Below are 21,038 nucleotides of genomic sequence, written 5' to 3' on the forward strand. Positions count from 1 at the left end.
ATGCTATTAATTTGTACATTTGAGCTGAGCTAGTAGAAAAGAATTCCGCACTGAGTTCCTCTATGACTTTCTGCTGTTGCTTATTTACTATTGATGCTATTAATTCATACATTTGAGCTGAGCTAGTGTGTTCTGCACTTTTTCTGGGTGGGCATTGGGTTTCCTCCATATGTTTCTGCATTTGATTCTTTACTGGAGATGTTACTAATTCAGGGATTTCTTTTTTCATTTCCAATCTGAGTTCCTCTATACCTTTCTGCAGCTGTTTCTTTATTTCAGAAGCTGTTGATTCATTGCTTTTAGCTGTGTGATTCCCCATTTTTTCTGTGTTAGTGTCCTCTGAACTTGTTATGGGTGGGCTTGGGTTCTGAGATTGCATTTTGTTCCTTCTTGTCATTTTGTGTAGCACTGTCTTCCGACCTTTGTTTTGTTGCAGTTTTAACCTTAGCACCTGCTGAAGTTCAGGTGCAGATCTACAAAGTTTTGATTTATCCAGCTGTTCCTGGCTTGGTTCTGGCTGTTGTGCTCAGCTCCTTCATGCTGCTGCCCTGGGGGTGAACCTGTTGTGTCCCTCTGGCAAGATGTTCTCCTCCTGGACTAGCTGTGTGGTTCTGTCCCCTACACTCTCTGCAGGGTTTGCAGCTGCAGGGTTTCACCCCAGGCCTGTATGCCAGGCCTGAGCTGAGTCTGGAGGGGACAAGGTGGAGTAGGGGGGAGAGGCAGCTCTCCTATGCACTCACCAGGACTAGGCCCATTTTGAGGTTCTTAGTGTCACATATTTCTATAGTAAAGAAAAAAAAGTAATGGATATGATAGTGACTACTGAGATTCATAATCAAGAACTGATGTAGTACTTTGGATTAAAAGAATGCCCAGTAACATGTCTATCAGAGGCAGACTTGAATAGCAAAGTCTAGAGTTCTGTGCTAGTTCTGGCCCTTACATGTAACTAAGCAGTGTCACACATGGTTGTCTTCAGATGAAACATTATTTAAAAAAAAAATTCAAGTGGATAGCCCATATTCACATGCTAAACCTTGATTTAAATGAACACCTGATAATAAAATCTATGGGAATGAACCCTATACTAATGTAAATAAAATACATAGCATACACTGGTAAAAGTCTTTCTTAGATACCGTACGCTAGTGACAGTAAAACTTTCAGTACTTTCAGTGATATGAACAGTCTGCTACGACACATGTGCTTTTGGTTTGCCACTAAGGAAAGTTCTCCAAAACTAGGTTCTACAATAAATTAGCATTAACAGCAATAGTTATGTTTCCATTTATAAGTTCATGGTTTTGTAAAACAAACCAAAAGAAACGTATTCTTTGGAACTAACCTTCTTCCTAGCTCATTGTTATTTTCTCTTACAGGCAGAGAATGACTCTACCCTGCATGTATGACCAGTGTAAACATATGCTGTATGTTTCCTCTGAGTTAAAAAGGCTTCAGGTATCTTATGAAGAGTATCTCTGTATGAAAACCTTACTTCTTCTCTCTTCAGGTTAGTAGAATATCTATTCACTTCAGTATGAAATACGAAAATCTAGAAACAAAAGTTTATATACAAAATACTAATAATTCTAGCAAGTCTGTTCCTGTGTTTTGATAGTCAATGATTTTTTTAAATGTGAAGTTTTAGAAAGGCATATTCAATGATGCCAAGATTAATGAGACAAATGGGCACGGGAGAAATATGGACTTAAGCTGCCCAGGGAATGGCATTAGTCAGAATTCGAGCATAGTGCTTTCATCCTCCTTCCTTCAATAAAATTGCTATTTGAGACAAAAAGAAATAAAGCAACAGCATTGATTTTGTTTCTCTGGTTGTTACTTGTTACCTAAGGAGTTTACCTTAAGTGATAAAAGGAAGGTCTGGACATGTGATATTGGAGGACTATTCAAAATGTACAAAGAATTTTTAAAACTCAATAAGCAAACCTCATTTAAAAAAATTGAACACAGATCTTAACAGGCATCTCACTAAAGAAGATAAATGATGGCAAACATGAGAAGATGCCCCCTGTAATATATCATCAGAAAAAGAGAAAATTAAAATACCATCACCAAATAAATACTGGTAAGGATATGGAGCCACAGGAATCCCCATTCATTGCTAGTGGGAATCCAGAATAGCATACAGACATTTTGGAAGACACTTTGGCAGACTTTCACAACTAAACACTCTCTTCCCATGTGATTGAGCAGCTGAACCCCTTGGTATTTATGCAGTGGAGATGAAAATGTATGTTCTCAGAAAACCTCCACATGGATGCATATAATAGCTGTATTGATAATTGCCAAAACTTGGAAACAACTAAGATGTCCTTGTAGGTGAGTGGATAAAAAAATTGGTTCATCCAGGTGAAGTATTCAATACTACAAAGAAATGGGCTATAAAGTCATGAAAAAATACAGAAATACTTTAATGTGCAAGACTACATGAAGGAAACCAATCTTAAGAGGCTACATGCTGCACGAGTCCCACTATATTCCTACATTCTATAATAGGCAAACTATGGAGACAATGAAAAAGATCAGGGATTAGGAGGAGCAATAAGAATATTCTGTATATTACCATAAAATATTTTGTGTATTATGGGGATGTTGAGTATATGCCATTATACATTTGTTCAAACACTTAAAAGGTCTACCACCAAGAATGAGCACTGAGCTGTATAGACGCTAGGCAATAATGAAGTAGCACCATGGATTTGTCAGTGGTAACAGATATATTTCTTGTGGAAGAATGTTGATAATGGGGAGGTGTCACATGAGAAATCTCTGTACCTCCCTAAAGTTTTGTTACGAATTTAAAATAAAATCTTTTATAATCTTTAAGCCATTTCACCAAAAGCTATGTATTAATTTAATGTTCATAAAATGCCAAGTTGAATATCTTTATATACTAATGAGTAAATGTGTCATGTCTATTAAATTCTTCATTTCATTGGTAATTATGGATTCATAGTTGCTCAGAGTCAAGTTAGGGATAGTACTCACGTACTGAAACCATGTCCAGTGCACATATCAGTGTTAATGCTTTCACACTATCTTTGCACTAGCTGATGTTTTGTTAATTGAGATCAGGAATGTTACTATTTCAATCAAAGCAACAAAATTTTCCATAACCCAGTAGAAAAATTACAGGTGAAGATCATTGCTAAAGACTTGACTAATGTCAACACATTCTTGTTAAAGAAGTAAACTTACTGTTCCAGTTATATAAAGTTCTGATCAGATTGATGTCTAAAAGTAAACTTAATTTTAAAAAGTAATTGTTTAGATTTCATATGTATCAAACTAATTAAGCTATATGTATTCTTTTCATTGTAGTTAAAACTAAATTGAGCTAGTTAAATACTACAGATGCTTTAAAAAGGTGTAGAATCACAAGGATAGGAATACATATCTTATGGATAGACCCTCACTTTATATAATACTGGTTTAGAGTATCAATAGTAGTCTTAGGGGCCGGGGAGATGGCTCAGTAGAATAAGTGCTTGCCTGGCAAGTGCAAGGGTCTGAGTTCAATCCCCGGTTCTGCAAAAAAAAAAAAAAAAAGTCTTAAATTTTTTTTTTTAAAAACAAAAATTGAAACTCAGAAGTTTAGGGTCATCCTGAAGCTAGCTTTCTCTTATAGAACTTGGTCAGGTTAGTGATATTTAGTAAATTTGAAAACAGGGTTAGAGGGGCCAGCCAAGTAACTCAGCAGAAAAAGTTATATCCTGGAATATGAGAAAACATCAAACTAAATAGCAAGAAATCTGTACCTTAAGCTCCTGCTTAAGCATGCTTAGGCAAGCCCAGGGACCACGGTTCAATTCCTGGCACCACATGCCGTGCCAGCCCTACCACCAGGGCAGACTGAGCTTGCCACAGAGTCCAGGTATAGTGGTGCACACCTGTAATCCCAGCCCTGGGAAGGCTGAAAACAGGAGGATCACTGAGTCTGAGCTGCATAGTGAGACCATGTAACAACCAAATACATTTTTAAAAAAGCAAGGTTAGAAGTAGAAGTGAAATTGGAAAGTAATGGGTGGATCTAAAAGCTGATTATAGACATATCTGAAGACACTCTTGTACTGACATATTCATCTAAAATCCATCTAGAATACATATAAAAGTTTGTATGTTTGTGTATATAAGCAAGAAAAAGCTGTAGTATAGAACCTGAGAATCAGAAACTTTTTATTCTGGATGTATCTGAGAATTGTCTTAGGGCAAACCATCACCTCAAAATCTGGAGAAATACACAAATTCAAAGAAGCAGTCAAGGTCATTTTACTGGGACACAAGCTTCAAGCCAGTATGGCTAGAAAGATGATTGTACTTTGAATGGATTTCTGGAGACTAAAATAAAGACTAACCTCTCAGAAAACCACCATTCACCATTCCTTCTTAGGTTTTACCTTCAGAAACTTACAGTGATGATGACAGAAAAAATCTTTCATTTTTGTGGTGGCAGAAGGGAGAGGGTAAGCATTTGGATAGAGCACTTATAGATGCATGGCACGTGTTCTTTGTGACAAGGCTAACTCTGAGGGTCCTGTGTTTACCAGAGCCATGACCTGGAAGAAAAGTCAAATGGAGAAATTTCAGCCCCTTCTAGTCTTTCTGTCTCATGTAGAAAGGGAGAAGGAAACATTTCCGAATCCCCAGGGATTCAGGACAAGTAGAATAGCAAAGATTTAATCCTGAAAATTAAAAAACATTTCACCTGCCCGATACTGTTACCAGCATTTCAGTACAGTAATGGTGGATTGCAACTGAAAGAGTAGTTGCACAACAAAAACTACGTAAGCATTTTGTAGGAGAAACACAAGGACCACAGAGGAAAAGCAAAAAGAAAGTAAAGCCTCTGCCACAGCTGCAGCAAGATTAAATTTGCCCGTCCTTTCTGATACATCTTTCAACAAAAAACTTTAAGGCATCCTCAGAGGAAGAGAGAAATCACTTTGAAGAAAGCAAGTATCAGATAGGAAACTTAATTATATATTAAGGACTATCATGGAAAAGCGGAATACACACAAGAATAGATGGGTAGTATAAGCAAACAGGTGAAAATTCTAAAATGCTAAGGCACTTTCTAAGGCAATATCGAGTTAAATGTAAGGATAAGGTAGACAGGCTTTTCAGAAGATTGGGCACAGCTAAGGAAAGAATCGAATCAGTGAGCATGAAGATAGGTAAATTGAAACTTCGCAAACTCAAATGCAAAGAGAAAAAAAAAATGAAGAAACAATGATCCAAACCTCTGGGACAACTTAAAAAGGTATAACAAATATGGAAACCAGAAATGAAAAAGAGAGAAAGGAAACAGTACTTGAGTAGAAGCTGAGAAATTTCCAAACTAAACACCAAAGCTATGTCCTGGAAGCTGAGAAAACACCAAACTAAATAGCAAGAAATCTGTATCTTGAATATCCTATTTAATAGTAGAAAGCTAAAGACAAAATTTCACAAAAGAGAAGAAAACTGCTTACATATTTTAGATTTCTCATCAGAAACCATGCAAGAGTGAATTAAAATACTTAAAATGTTGAAAGAAAACACCAGCAATCCAAAAGAGTGAATACAGCAAAGTTATCCTTCACAAGTGAAGGTGAGATACACAGGCAAAAAAAATTGAGGGCATTTGTCACTATCAAACTTGTTTTGCAAGAAATGTTAAAAGAAGCTGTCTAGAGGAATGGAATACATGTCAGAAGCGTGGATCTGTGTGAGCAAAGAGCACTAGAGAATGAATACATGATGATAAAATAAAGTTTCATTTTTCTTAGTTGATCTAATAACTGTTCAAAGTAATGATGAATTGGATGATTAAAACGTGAGAAGTAAAGCAAGTGACAGCGTTGTAATACCACGTAGAAGGTACCCACCCACCTGTATTACCTGAGTAGTTGCATAGTGTTGTTTTGAAAAGGATGTACTGTACATTAGTTGCAAATGTAAGTTATAAACTAAGACTAGACTAAGACTAAAAACAAAGGGCGTAGTAATATACTGAAACAAAATATAATTATGAAATGCTCAATAAAATCAGAAGGCAGGAAAAGGAAAGTAGAAAATATGAGTAGAAAATAGTTACAAACATGGAAGCTGTTAATCCACTTATAGCAACAATCACTTTAAAATGATCTAAATGTATCGATATTCTATTTTTAAAATGAAGATAAAAATTTTGCCAGCACAGACTATCACTAAAAGATGCTGAAGAATAAACTTAAGGAAAGGAATGTCATCTTTAAGAAGCAATAAGGAATGAATAAAGTGGTAAATACATAGGTGTATTTAATATATAGTCTGTATAAGAAGTTATACATCATGAGTGGCTTGAAAAAATAAAACTAAAATTTTCAGTAATTGCATATAAACCCAAAGTGGAGTTCAATAACACTGAATGCCTAAATTCCAAAGATAGCTGGAGTGTGCAGCTTGCCAAGCCACTGAGGGCACGAAGGGAAGGAGTCCAGTGAGCACAGATGGGAGAACATGAAGGCACGAGAAGGTAGTGCAGGTGAATTCATAATTTCTGTAGAGATGAAGCTAAATCCGCCAAGCTTATTGAAAGACTGGATTTTTAAAATAATTCAACTTTATGCTATGTACAAAAAATATCTAAATGAAGACACTGGAAGGTAAAACAGAAAGGTATCCAGTACTGTGCACAGTATAAAAGACAGCAAAGCTCTGTGAAGAGCAAGCTACTACACACTTAAACTTCTCACAGTCTGTCATAGTTTCTTTATTCTGCCCTTAAGACATGAATATGGTCACTGATAATATTTAAACAAGAAGTCAAAAAACCATAATAGTATCTCTGAGGAGTTCTGAAATTCAAAACTTGTGTTACTTTAATTACCACTAATTTTTAAAGTGATATGCCAAAAAGTTTATATAAATTTTCCAATCCAGATTCCATGAGCTATTGATATTTGTAAGTACGTAAAGAAAGGCAGATATTTTCTATTTCTTTTTAAGCTGGAAACGCAGTATGCTAACATGTTTCTTAAAAAGTACTGCATCCTCCTGACTGTAAGCTCAGTACCCTGGGATGCAAAGCCAAAGGGAAACACAGATTTAGCCCCAGCCTGGGCAGTTCAGCATGATCCTCTTTCAAAGCGGCTATGGATGCAGCTCGGTACAAAAGCAGTGGGTTCAGTCCCCAGTATGGGGCAGTGTAGGGGAAGTATTGCATGCTAATTTCCAAGTTTTAATCAACTAATGATGCCATAAATATTGTGAAGTATAACTCTTGGAAATAACACTTATTGTTAAAACCTCTATCTCAAAATTAGAATTAAATTTGAGTGTGAGATGACAGCCAAACTGAATAATCACTGCTTGGTCTCTAAAACATCTAGTAATAGAAGGAAAGTGTCATTACCAGTCCCTTCTTTTTTTTTCGGTACAGGGATTGAACTCAGGACCTTGCATTTGTCAGGCAGGTGCTTATGCCACTGAACTGTCTGACGCCTAGCCCCCAGTTCCATTTTATAACTTTAAAAACCAAATGACTCACTGAAGGTTAAGACCTTCTGTTATCCTGCATTCTTTCAAAGCTGCAGTCTTACAATCTTTTGAAAACCCATAGTTTAGAACGCACTAAGACTAAGCTGTGAAGCATGGTATTAAATGCCATACCTGATGTATGAAAAATTACAAGGAAATTCTTCAGTTGACTCTATCTTAACCTTTTAGTTCCTAAGGAAGGCTTGAAGAGCCAAGAACTATTTGATGAAATTAGAATGACCTACATCAAAGAGCTGGGAAAAGCCATTGTCAAAAGGGAAGGAAACTCCAGCCAGAACTGGCAGAGGTTTTATCAACTGACAAAACTTTTGGATTCGATGCATGAAGTAAGTGTCAAGCATAAAGCTATATGTACAAGAATTTTGTGACAGATAAAATGTTTTTATTAGTGTATGTAATTATGTAACAATCTTCTCCTCTGCCCCCTACACTTAGCCCCCAATTTGTGAACTTCAGTTTTGCATATATTTTTCTAAGGCCAATTATGAAATATTATTTCATCTATTCTTGTGTATAAAAAATCAATATGGTTTAATATACAAATTTTCTAACAGTAGAATTCCTGTTTTGTATGAATAGTCTATTAAAATAACAGGGCCTTTATATATTCTAGACTGAAATTCAGTATAAAATATTTGTTTTAAATTTAACTTATATGCAGAATTGCATGAAATTGTCTTTGGTACTTGTTTTTTTGTTTTGTTTTGTTTTTGGCAGAACTGGGGATTGAACTCAGGCTCTTGTGCTTGCCAGGGAAGCACTTAGTCTACTGAGCCATCTCCCCAGCCCCTAAGTGTTTATTTTATTTGACTGTGCTTTTTCCCCTGCAAAATTTAAGTAAAGACTTGTGTGTTTGGTGGGACATGTTCATCCTAATCAGTTTTGAAGCCTAATTACACTGTATCTTTCCTTGCAGGTAGTTGAAAATCTTCTTAACTATTGCTTCCAAACTTTTTTGGATAAGACCATGAGTATTGAATTCCCTGAGATGTTAGCTGAAATCATCACCAATCAACTACCAAAATATTCAAATGGAAATATCAAAAAACTTCTGTTTCATCAAAAATGACTGCCTTACTAAGAAAGATTGCCTTAAAGAAAGTTGAATTCATAGCTTTTATTGTACAAACTATCAATTTGTCTTGTAGAGGTTTCATTGTTTTATTTTCTTTGTTTTTTTCTGTGTTGTTGTTGTTGTTGCTGTTGCTGTTGTTGTTGTTGTTGTTAAGTACGCACTACATGTGGTTTATAGAGGGCCAAGTCTTGGCAAGAGAAGCAGTTGAGTCATCACTTTAAGGTGATGGGTAAGTAGATGCTGAAATGTATTATCTGGTGTATCCTAGACGTTAGAACAGTGTGGAGTGATCTCCACTGTCAGAAAAGGATGGCACCTGCACCACCAGTGCCCAAGCTGAGTGATGAACTTCCTGCTCATACTTTTCAGCTGGCTGGACAACACTTTTCTAGACTTTTTGTTGGTGTATTTTCCCATGTATAGTTAGGATAGCATTTTTTGATTTATGCATGGAAACCTGAAAAAAAGTTTACAAGTGTATATCAGAAAAGGGAAGTTGTGCCTTTTATAGCTATTACTGTCTGCTTTTAACAATTTCCTTTATATTCAGTGAACTACGCTTGCTCATTTTTTCTTATATAATTTTTGTATTCAAGTTATTGTACAGCTGTTTAAGATGGGCAGCTAGTTCATAGCTTTCCTTAACAAACTCTAAACATTAATCTTCTGCGTGAAAATGGGTTGGTGCTTCTAACCTGATGGCACTTAGCTGTCAGAAGACCACAAAATTGACTCAAATCTCCAGTATTCTTGTCAAAAAAAACTTCATATTTTGTATATATCTGCTTCAGTGGAGAATTACATAGATTGTGCACATTAGCTGTTCTAACAGGTATAGAGCACCCAACCCAGTAACCTGCTGGGTAAACTGTGGATAATGGCTACAAAAAACTTAATTTTAAAAAGTAACTATCAAGAGGCCCTGTTTGTATCCAGTGCCCTATTCTTCTCTGCGATGTTTAGATGGCAAGGAAGTTGGTAAACTGAATGGCTTTGGGACCTTTTGAAGTAGTGTGTATAACTTCTTAAAAGTCAGGATTCCAGATAACCAGCTGTAACACAGCTGAAGGATTTTAATCAGACCAAGTAATTCCTCTCACCAACCTTTACCCAAAAACTAAATCTGATACAGTAGAAGTGACTCAACACCCATTTTCACATTCCCATCTGTCACCAATTGGTCTCTCTTTCCTAGTGGTACAGGAAAGCTCCGCTACTGATCTTTGTGACTTAGAACTGAATGTCAGACATCTATGTTTGTAGAACTACACATCCCTACTTGTGCCATAGAATTTAACACAAGGCCTGTGAATTTCTTCACTATTGAGAATTATTTTAAAACAGAAGCTGTAGTAGCCCTTTCTGTGCGCATTTTACGAACTTTCTGTAAAGTCAAAACTTAACACATTTACTGAGCCACAAGAAATTTGATTTCTATTCAAGGTGGCCAAATTATTTGTGTAACAAAATTTAAAATCTAATATTAAAGTATGAAACTTCTAATATATTTTTATATTTAGTTATAGTTTCAGATATATATCATATTGGTATTCACTAATCTGGGAAGGGAAGGGCTACTGCAGCTTTACATGCAATTTATTAAAATGATTGTAAAATAGCTTGTATAGTGTAAAATAAGAATGATTTTTAGATGAGATTGTTTTATCACATGTTATATATTTTTTGTAGGGGTCAAAGAAATGTTGATGGCTAATCTAAATGCTTCTTAGTGTGTACAAATGTTCATAAGGAAACAGTGGTCTCAGAAACAAACAGGTATGCTCTAGAGCAGTGATGGCGGACCTTTTAGAGCTTTCAGAGATCCAGCCTACCCACAGCACCATGCATGCCCTGGGCTTGCCACCGCTGCTCTAGGAGAAGATGGAAACTGGCTCTGTGTGCCGTGAAGGTTGCTGAAGCTCTGACCCAATCAGATCACAGAGGAATTAATTCTTTGCCTCCCCTTCTGACTACCCTTCTCATTCCAAGAGTGAGTCTGTTAGCACAAGTTTAGTTTACTAAATCTCCCCTTGAATTTACAGTGTGTAAACAAGACAGAAAGGTGGTACTTACCTATTTATAGGCATCACCTAATAGCAGGGTTATTTTCACATACAGCCTTTCCAACAGGCTGAAGAAGTTTGGCAATAATATGCATAGAGGTACCAGCAATATGTAAATAGTACAGATTCTCATAAGATGCCAGTAATACACTAATTCCTTTCTATCCTACAACAAGAGTTCATTTCTAAGTAAAATGAGGACATGTTTATGTTTCCTTTAAATGCTTTTGAATGTTATTTGTTATTTTCAGTATTCTGGAAAAATTATTTAATAAAAATGTAATCATTTGCTTTTTGAATGCTCTCTAAAAGGGAATGTTCCTTTGGTAATGGTTCAAATTTTCTCAAAGTACTTTAAGATGCTTTGTAACCCAGCTGTTGTGAATTTATGGTGCCTAAGAAATAACCACTTGAATATCAGCAGTGACAGTGTTAAATTTCAAAACAGAGCTTCTCAAAGTAGATTGTTCATTTATATAATGTTATGTGGTTAAAACCAGAAAGCACTTCACACTTTAATCTTTAGTCCCAGCAACCTTGACTTTCAAAAAAAAGGAAGTTCACTGACAGTCATAAAACCAGGAGGCTTTTCATTAAGTGAAAAAAGAACTATGCTTCTTTAAAATATGTGAGAAAGTTAGTTAATTGTGTTTCAGTATAATTATGGATTTAAGTGAAAAAAAGCTAGTTTGAAAGCAGCTTCATTTTCTAGGTGTGTGGTTTCTTGCCATCCCAAGCTGTAACAGTAATGCTAGTGAGAGTTGGTGACAAGCCTAGATGATTCACAACAAAGCCAAAAAGTATTTTTAAATTACTGGTGGTAAAAAGTGACCGGCTCAGTGTTTTTTGGCATTGCCGTGGGATACTGTACAAGCAGAGCTAAAGAGCTGAGGGCTTGACATTTCTTTGGTATACCCAAATGTGCAAGACTATCAGAGGGAACTTAAAGAAATGCCTTCTTTCTCGGGGGCAGTACTTGGGCACCCCAAAAGGAAAAGTACCACTAGGAGTGGCTGAAGAGCCCATAATAAGCATAGGATGCGCTCCGTGCACACGCACACAGGAAAGCCAGCCGTACCTTAGAATTTGGGGGGTAGGTGGGAGGAGATGAACAATTGCATTTTCAGTTGTCCTATCAGTGGTTCCCTTTTAAGGACCCTCAAACTACTTCACCATGAACTGAACAACAGTCCTTTACTTTGGTCTGTCGAAGTGCAAGAGTCATAGTAGCCTTCAGTGAGATTTTGGCTCGGTTGGTCACCCCGGTGACTGCAGCTGTAGATGAAGGTGTCTTCATGTGCCTGGTTTCAGTGTTCAAAGGGAAAAAAAGAAATGTGCAGAGAACACTCAAAACCACTTTAGGTGAAAGTTCTATCATACTCCAGACTCTTAGCAACCTGGCCCACCAAGGATTAGTGACCAGGCTTTCAGGAAAGGATTAGCTTCTCTCAAAAATGTCTGAAAGATTTTATTTTCTGATAAAAAGTTGTTTGAAAATACCCTCCTGAAATAACTTGCTTAACTACATATAGATTCAAGTGTGTCAATATTCTATTTTGTATATTAAACAAATGCTATATAATGGGGACAAATCTATATTATACTGTGTATGGCATTATTAAGAAGCTTTTTCATTATTTTTTATCACAGTAATTTTAAAATGTGTAAAAATTAAAACCAGTGACTCCTGTTTAAAAATAAAAGTTGCAGGGTTTTTTATTCATGCTGAATAATCTGTAGTTTAAAAAATGTCTTTTTACCTATGCAGTGAAATGTCAGATTGTAAAGTGTGGAAATGTTTAACTTCTATTTTTCATTTAAATTTGCTGTCTGGTATTACCAAAACCACACATTTGTACCGAGCTGGCCATAAATGTTAGTTAGCCATTTACAGCAATGCCAAATATAGAGAAACATCATAATAAACTCTGCTTTTTCATTATGCGACTCCCAGCATGCTTTTGTAAAACTCGCGCAGTTCTAAGTTTGTCTTTTTTTGTTTTCCTCCTTCTACTGAAGGTACAGTGACCACTTCAGGAAACTGAAGATGATAAAATGGATGTTTCAGTGTCTGTGTGGCTGTGATGCATGCTAGTGTGACAGAAGTTCAGAGTGAGCTGTACACTGGTGTCAGAGAGCCAAAGATTATCTCCCTCGTGCCTCCGCTGACTATGCGCTGAGCACCACAGAGAGTCCTAAGAGAAGGAAGAGAAGACTCCCGAGGCTGCAGCAGACACAAGTTCTTACCAGGAAAGATGAATGTTACCTAGTTAATATTTATTTTAAGTTGTAATCTCATAACCACAGTACAGCAATGTGCTGTACAACACAGAAAATAAAGGAAGAGAGGAAAAAGCAGTAAACAAGCTATTCTATACAATCAGTTAATTTTACAATACCTTCTAAAACACTGTCCAAGCCATGACTACACATCAGAGAAGCTAACAGACTTTCCTGTAAATTACTTCTAAGGACTGCTATCCCTAAGAAGAAAAGTATTAGACTTAAAAACCATATTTGCTTTAACCATCTTGTAGGGCAAGTAGCTGATAAATACTACGTGATATGGAAAAAATGAAATTAATATGGAAAACATTGCTTCCCCTGACTAAGAGACTGGAAACCTGTGTAATAAACCTTTCTCAGTGTCTTTAGGTACAGTGCAGCGATAACACACAAGGTGCTAGGATTTATATTCAATATTATGGGACCATCCACCTGCAAATACCTCATTTTTGTAAAACACCATCACACATTATAGCAGCTAATTTTCACCCAGTGAATGAATGAATAAAAGTGATGAAAAAGATACTTGTTTTATAGAAAAAGGTTGTAGGCTAAAATTTGAGCAACTCACTCATCTCCTTTTAAGTTTAAACAGAAAAGTTCTATAATGAAACCATTTAGCTATAACATATTGAACAGCATCTTCTTTAGGAACCACTTAAGGAACTAGTTAGGATTGTTTAATGCTTTACTGAACACGTTATGTGCCATTCACATGTCAGTACAGTCATTCATTCTTAACCCTGTAAGGTCTTAAGAGTAGTGCCATTATCTTTTTGCATTTATGTGAGGAAACTGACTTAATGAATTAAGTAACTTGCCTAGGATCACAAAGCTTGTAAATGGTTAAATAGGACGTTTTTAAACAGTGGTTATCTGGCTCCAGAGTTCAAACCCTCACCCACTACTGATAAATTATTAATAAAAGCTTCTGACTGGAGTGAATGAGTCCATATTTAGCATGTAAGTCCTGATCTTCTCACATGAACTTAATTAACCTGATCCCTTATTCTACTGTATCTGTTTTGATTTAGGCCCCTGAGGAGGCTGATATTTAAAAAGAAACATTAAGTGGCTGTCCAGAGATTAGAGAATGCCCTTTGGTTTGTCAGGTACACAATGCAGTAAGGACCTGTGTCTCACTTGATGTGCACAGAAAAACAACAGACATTTCTTAAAGTGATACGGTGCATAGAGGCCACAGACGAACTGAAAGAAAGGTCTAAATGACAATCACAATGCAAGTCAAAGTTTGTTTCTAGGCTGACAAGAGCTACTTAAGACAGTGGATGTAGAAAAGGCTGAAAGCACAGAGGCATTTACACTAGGTAAATATTTTAGGCCTTTAATCTCTCAGTTGGCAGTAAGTGGCTTTTAACAGCCTTAGTAACTTTAAGGTACTCGTATTCAGTATTACTGGACTTTTCGCCTGCAAGGATTAGCCTCGTGTTTTTGTGGAACACCATCGCATTCAACAGTTCACATACAAGGTTAATCTTCACCTAGTGCTGAAAAACTTTTCCCCCTGTACCTGGGGACTGAACCCAAGGCTTTTGCACTGACCCATAATCCCTAGCCTTTAAAAAAAAAAAAAAAAATGACAGTCTCACTAAATTGCCCAGAGTCTCAGCAAGGGCTCAAGCACCAATGGCTCAAGTTTGCAGCCTTACTACCTCAATTTCTCACACTGCTGGGATTAAAGGCATGAGCTACCACTCCTGGCTTCATGTCCTTTCTTAAGACTTGTTTCCTAGTTAAAATGAGACAAAACTTCGGCAAAAATCATCCAGTCACAGAAGCTAATCTCAGAACGGTTCACACAGACCACAGGAAGTAACCTGCAAAACTTTCTTCATTCTACCTACCCCACCTGAACACAAAACAGTTTTTATATTCTTTCCTCTGCTGTGCCTCTCCTAGTCACTTTCTCACAGCGAGGACACACCACCTGCAACTTAAAGGAAAAGACATTTATTTTGGCTTGAGTTTTGGAAGCTTAAGTCCTTGTTTGGTCAGCGACGGGTAGTCAGAGGATCCACCAGGGAGAAATGCTCCTCAAGTTGTGGGAGCCAGGAAGGGAGCCTGGGAGGGATGCTTTCAAGTGGTGCCCTCAACACTCCCAGCCAGGCCCTCCTGCCTAACGTCACCCTTATACGTCCTCCAGAAGTCCCTTCTATGAGCTCCTAAGAGTCACGATATCCAGCCAAAACAATACTCTTACCAGGAACAGTCCATGGAGTTCTAAAGTATATATAATATAAATCAAGCTTTTGTTGTTAATGTGCCTTTGTCTTATAAATTACTGAGTATGTACATGGGATTATGTTAGAAGTAAGACCACAGGCCATACAAAACCTGAGATTGCTGGGATTATAAAGACTCAAACAGAATTCTTTCAAAGTAGAAAGAGGAACTGCACCTAAAAACTAAGCAAAAGCTCATAGAACATCACAAGTGCTTTCTGATTAGTTCTGCTACCCATTGTGCTGTATTCGTGTAAGTGATCCCACTCAAAGACCGCTAAGGCAGTAAACATAAAACCACAGCAAGGGGGCTTCTTGCCCCGAGGAATTAAAAATGGAAGACAACTCAGTAAATCCCAATCTACTCAAAAGAAATGAATCATATGTACAGTGACTTGTGTGTAAAGGTGAAGAGCAGCATTAGAGCCACAAACTGAAAATACACCCTAATGCCTATCAAGTAGTGAGCAGATGCCCAACTGTGGCCTATCCATGCAATGGAATGTTACGTAGAGCCATAAAAAGGGAGGTGCTTGTATCAACAGAGCAACTCAGAACGTGCTGTAATATCAATGAACTTCAAAGATGTGTTACATTTTTAGAATCCAGACAAAAAGGTCACCTATTACATGATTTCATTTACATGTTCAAAAAAGGCAAATCTGTACAGCCAGAAAACAGCAATGGTTGTCTGTGGCTAGAAGTAGCATCAGAGATTAAATGAAAGTGAGCTTGTGAGGAAACTTCGGGGGATGATGGAAATGCTCTAAAACTGCACTGTAGTGATGGTTGCACATGTTGGTAAATTTGATGTGGGTAAACTTAAACTTCAAAGAGTTAACATTATCAGCTAACTCACAATTCTCCAAGGTATATATCTATGCTTGATCTTAGGCAAAAGGCCAAGAAGTGATTCAACATATATATCTAAAAGAACTGAAGGGGTCAGGGAGATAGCTAGGTGGTCTAAGCATCCTCCTGGCAAGCCAAGGCCCCAAGTTCGATCCCAGGTACCACATGTGGTATCGGCCCTGGAACACCAGGCATGCCGTGCCAGCCTGAAAGAGGGCGTTGTGGTGCATACCTGTAATTCCACCACTGGGGAAACTGAGACAGGATGATCTCTACGAGTCTGGGCTGTGTAGTGAGGCCCTGTACCAACTTAATTAATTAATTAATTAAAAAAATAAAAGAACTGAAAATAGGTACTCAAACATGCTTATACACATTCATTGAATCCCTATCATAATAGTCAGAAGGAAAGCAGTACAAATACTCATCAAATGAAGAATGGATAAACAGCATATAGTGTGTCATTCAGTCCTAAAAAGAAATGAAGTACTGATTGATTAAGCTATGACATGAATGAACCCCTAAAACATTTTGTAAATGAAGTCAAAAGCAAAAAGTTGTATGCACAGCATGACTCCATTTATGGGATACATGCCGAATAAGTAATCTATACATAATACAGTATAGACCAGCTCCCAAGGAAGACAAAATGGGGAGAAATTGTTTAGCATTAACAGTTTTGCTTTTGGGCTGGCCAAATAGCTCAGTAGATTAAAGCTCCTACAAGCAGGCGCAGGGACCGTGGGTTCACTCCCCGGGCCTGCCATGCTGGCCCTGCCCCCAGGGCACATTGAGACGACAATTGAGATTGGGCATGGTGGCATGTGCCTATAAACCCAGCTCTTGGGAGTATGTAAACTGACAGATCACTACGAGTCCAATCTAGTAGTGAGACTCTGGACACCCTGAAGACCCTTTCCTAAAATACAAAAAAAAAAAAAAAGTTTTGCTTTGAAATGAATTATTTTGGAACCAGTGGATGGTGGTGGTATAATACTATAACATTCAATGGCACTAAAGGGCTGGGGTGATAGCTCTGTGGTCTAAGAGCCTGCCTGGCAAGTGCAAAAACCCAGGTTTGATCCCCAGTAGTGCACACTGTACCAGCGTGGGAACCCTGGGCTCACTGTGCTGGCCCAAGACCAGGCCTGGTGGCACAAACCTGTAATCCCAGTGATGGGAGGCTGACACAGGAGGATTACTATGAGTGCTGCAAAGCGAGCCCCTATACCAAATAAAGATTTAAAAACACTAAATTGTCCGTTTTTAAATGGCTAATTTTATCTAGCGATTTTTAACTCAACACATTCTTTAAAAGCTACTAACAAGATTGTAGAATACAAAAGGTCAGCAAACCATGGCAGGTGGTTAAAGCTAGCCTGATCTATCTTTTTGTAATGATTTAAAGCACATTCATTCTACTCTGTTAATGTAACGGGCAAGTTGAATAGTTGTGACAGAGAATGTGTGCCCTGCGAAGCCTGAAATACTTATTAGCTGGGTTGTTGTTTTTTTTATAGAAAAAGTTTTCTGATGCTTGGGATACCAGGTTAATACAGGAAAGTTAATTTCTTTCATTCTTCTGTGCTTGTTTACAAATGCTTGTGTGGAGGGCTGACTTTCAAAAGGTCACAGCAAGGGAGCTGCTCTGCCACATCAAACTCCTGACCCAGAAGCAGGCTGCCCACAAATTTAGTACCCAATCACATAGCACAAATGTGCGTAAGCAAGAGGGTTCCCCCCCACCCCAGCCACACCTTGGGTCCCAGGACAAAGGGGTGTCTTCACCAGACTCAGTCCTGGCTCAAAAATTACTATGACTTGTGTGCACCAGCAATAAATAATTCAAAATTGATATTATAAGTGCCATTTGTAATAGCTTCAAAAACATGAACTATTTAAAAGAAATCCAACAGACTGATAAACCTCATCTCTGCAAAGCAAAATGCTGCTGAGAAAATTTAAAGAAGACTTAAATGCATCAATCTCTTGTTTAAATAACATGTCAATTCTCAATGTATAGATTGAGCATAATCACAACAAAAACTCAGAAGATTTCTATGCAAATTAACATGCAGTCTAAAATTCATTTGTAAATAAAAAGAACCTAGAATAACTAGGCTGCCTGGGAAATGAACAAAATTAGAGAACACTTCCTGATTTTAAAACATATTTTAAAACTATAGTAATCGCAACAGCACAATACTAGTGTAAAAACAGACCATCAGATAAGTTGAGCAGAATAGAAAGTCTACATGTAAATACACACACACACACACCAGTTGATGTACATAGCCTTATCTATGAACAAGTAATTTTTTTTGAACAAGTGATTTTTAACAAAGGAAGTGCGAACGTAATGCATTTGTTTCATATTCCCATGGAAGAATTGTCATCAACTGAAAGTACTTTCTGGATTATTAAAAAAACACTTTTATGGGGGCCAGGGATATAGCTCAGTGGCATAAACGCCTGCCTGGAAAGTGCAAGGTCTCAAGGTCAATCCCTAGTACAAAAAAAAAATTATAAATTTAATATAATGAAAACATGCATACATTGTCTTCTCTCAGACCAAGACAAAATTAAACAAGTCAGTAACAGAAAGACAACAGGGAAAGCCCAAAATACGTGGAGGTAACACAGTTATAAACATAGAGCAAAGAAGAAATTACAAATAACATTTTAAAGTGTTTTAAATCCCATGAAAACAAATTCAATTTATTAAAACAAGTGGGACGTAAACAAAATAGTACTTAAAGGGAAATCTATAGCACAGAATGAATGCATTGGGGAAAAAAATCTAAAAGCAATCTTACATGTCCACCTTTGGAAACTAGTGAAAGGCAAGTTAAAAAGCTAGCAGAAGGAAAGAAACAAAGTTAGAAAAGAAATCAATGAAATGGAAAATAGGAAATGAATGAATAAAAGCCAAAACTACAGGTTCCTCGGGAAGGGTGGATCAATAAAATTGATAAGCGTTTGGCCATGCTGAGGAATAAAGAAAATCCATGGCTAATACAAGATACAACTAATCTGACTAACCTCCAAGGAAGGAATGCATAATCGGAAATATGAACTACTCTATACCTACAATGTTAATGCAGATGAAGTTGACAAATTCCTTGAAAATATGTCAAAACTCACAGAAAAAGAAACAGACACTCTACATAAGCTTATATTTATTAAACTGAATCATTCCAAAATAGCACTAGGCCCAGATGAATTCATTGGTAAATTCTACCATTTACAGGAGAAATTATTTCAAATCTCTATAATCTCTGATAACAGAAGCAAAGGGTATACTGTTTTAACTCATTCCATGAGGCTAGCATCGCCCTAATATCAAAACCAAAGACCTGACAAGAAAAATACAGAGCAGTATCACTAATGAATAAAAATGCAAAAATTCTCAACAAAAGATGATCAATTCACACCTAAAAGGGTTATATACTATGACCAAAAGAAACGTATTCCATACATATAATATATAACACTTCAAAATCAACTAATGTAATTTCTATCACATCAAGACACAAGAGTGCAAAAGTAATATATCTTGTACTCGTATCTCCCTGCCTGGAAATGAAGGAGGAGGAGGGAGAAGAGGAATTACACAGTTGATAGATGTAGAAAAAGCACTGGAACAATAACTAACACCCTTCTATGATAAAACTTTCAGTAAATTAGAATAGAGGGAAGCATCCTCTGCTTGGTAAAGGATCACTTGCAAAAGGAACCTGTAGCTAACATGTACTCAGTAGTGAGAAGCTAGAAACCTTCTCACCGAGATGATGGGGTGCTCCCTGCAACATTCTTTCAATACTGTACTGAAGTTCAAACTAAGAGAATTTTTTAAAGGAAATAAAACATACACTGATTGGGAAAGATGAAGCAACACTTTTTTTCACAGCATGGCTGTCTTGTCTACACAAACCAACAGTGAACAAGTGAAATCCAAACTGAAAACACAGTATCATTTATATTAACAATCCCCAAAAGGATATACTCCATGCACACAGTATGGAGGCTTATATTATCAGAGGATCAGTTTGTCTCATCTGGATCTACATTTGGTACAATTGCAATCCAATCTCAGGAAGTTATTTTGTGAATATTGGCAAGGCAATTCTAAAGTTTAAGTGAAGAAAGGAAGCCCTCAGAATATACAACATAATATTGAAAGAGAAGAACAAAATTGTAAAACCAACACTACCTGACTTCAACTTAACGTAATAATGGTATGGTAATCAATCAATATAAAGTGCAAAAAAGAAAAAAAGTGTAGAGTCAATGGAACAGAAAAGCACCGAAACTGCCCCACGTAAGTACAGCCAACTTAGCTGTGACAGGAGAACAAAGGCAATACACTGAAGCAAAGACTTCAGCAAACGATGCTGGAACACTTGGATATTACACTACTAAGTGAAAGAAATGCAACTGAAGAGGCTCCGTACTTTGATTTGCACGCCATAGTGTTCCTACATTCTGTGCTATGCCTGATTGTGGAGACAGCTAACAGACCAGTGGCACCAGGGACAAGGAGCAAAACAGGAATGAGCTGGAAAGCACAACAGGACTTGTAGGGCAATGAGAATATTCCAGATGGTACTGTACAGGTGGACACATGCCATTACATATTTGTCCAGCCCACAGAAAGTACATCAAGAGTGAACTCTAATGCAAGCTATAGATGGGGTGACGATCACGCATCCCCATAGGTCATCAGCTGTAACAAATTTCTCTCTGAGAGGCAGAGAAGGGGTAGTGCTCAGGAGGCTTTGCATGCCAGGAGTGTGTAAGTGCTCTCTAGACTTTTGCTGTTTGGTAGCAGCCTAACACCCTTTAAAAAAAAAAAGTAATTCAATGGAGAAAGAATAACCTTTTCTAAAAATATGTGTTGGAAAAACTGCCTAAATATTTTTTAAAAATTAACTTGGAGGGCTGGTGAGATGACTCAGTGGTCTAAAGCACCTACTT

The 21,038-nt window shown here is 37.2% G+C and overlaps 1 protein-coding gene across 5 annotated transcripts in view; it reads left to right on the plus strand.

Annotated features, from left to right (window-relative positions):
• Positions 1–12,622, plus strand: part of Nr3c1 (nuclear receptor subfamily 3 group C member 1) — a 120,729-nt gene extending 108,107 nt beyond the window's left edge. For all 5 annotated transcript variants that reach the window (XM_023704012.1, XM_023704013.1, XM_012517513.2 and 2 more), the window contains exons 7-9: positions 1,380–1,510; positions 7,711–7,868; positions 8,459–12,622. In XM_023704012.1, coding sequence (XP_023559780.1) covers positions 1,380–1,510; positions 7,711–7,868; positions 8,459–8,611 — 442 coding nt within the window. In that variant the 3' untranslated portion in view covers positions 8,612–12,622. The remainder of the gene's footprint in view (positions 1–1,379; positions 1,511–7,710; positions 7,869–8,458) is intronic.
• Positions 12,623–21,038: the final 8,416 nt, after the last annotated feature.

Source organism: Octodon degus, unplaced genomic scaffold, assembly GCF_000260255.1.
Source record: "Octodon degus isolate 3935 unplaced genomic scaffold, OctDeg1.0 scaffold00185, whole genome shotgun sequence".
Classification (NCBI taxonomy): Eukaryota; Metazoa; Chordata; class Mammalia; order Rodentia; family Octodontidae; genus Octodon; species Octodon degus.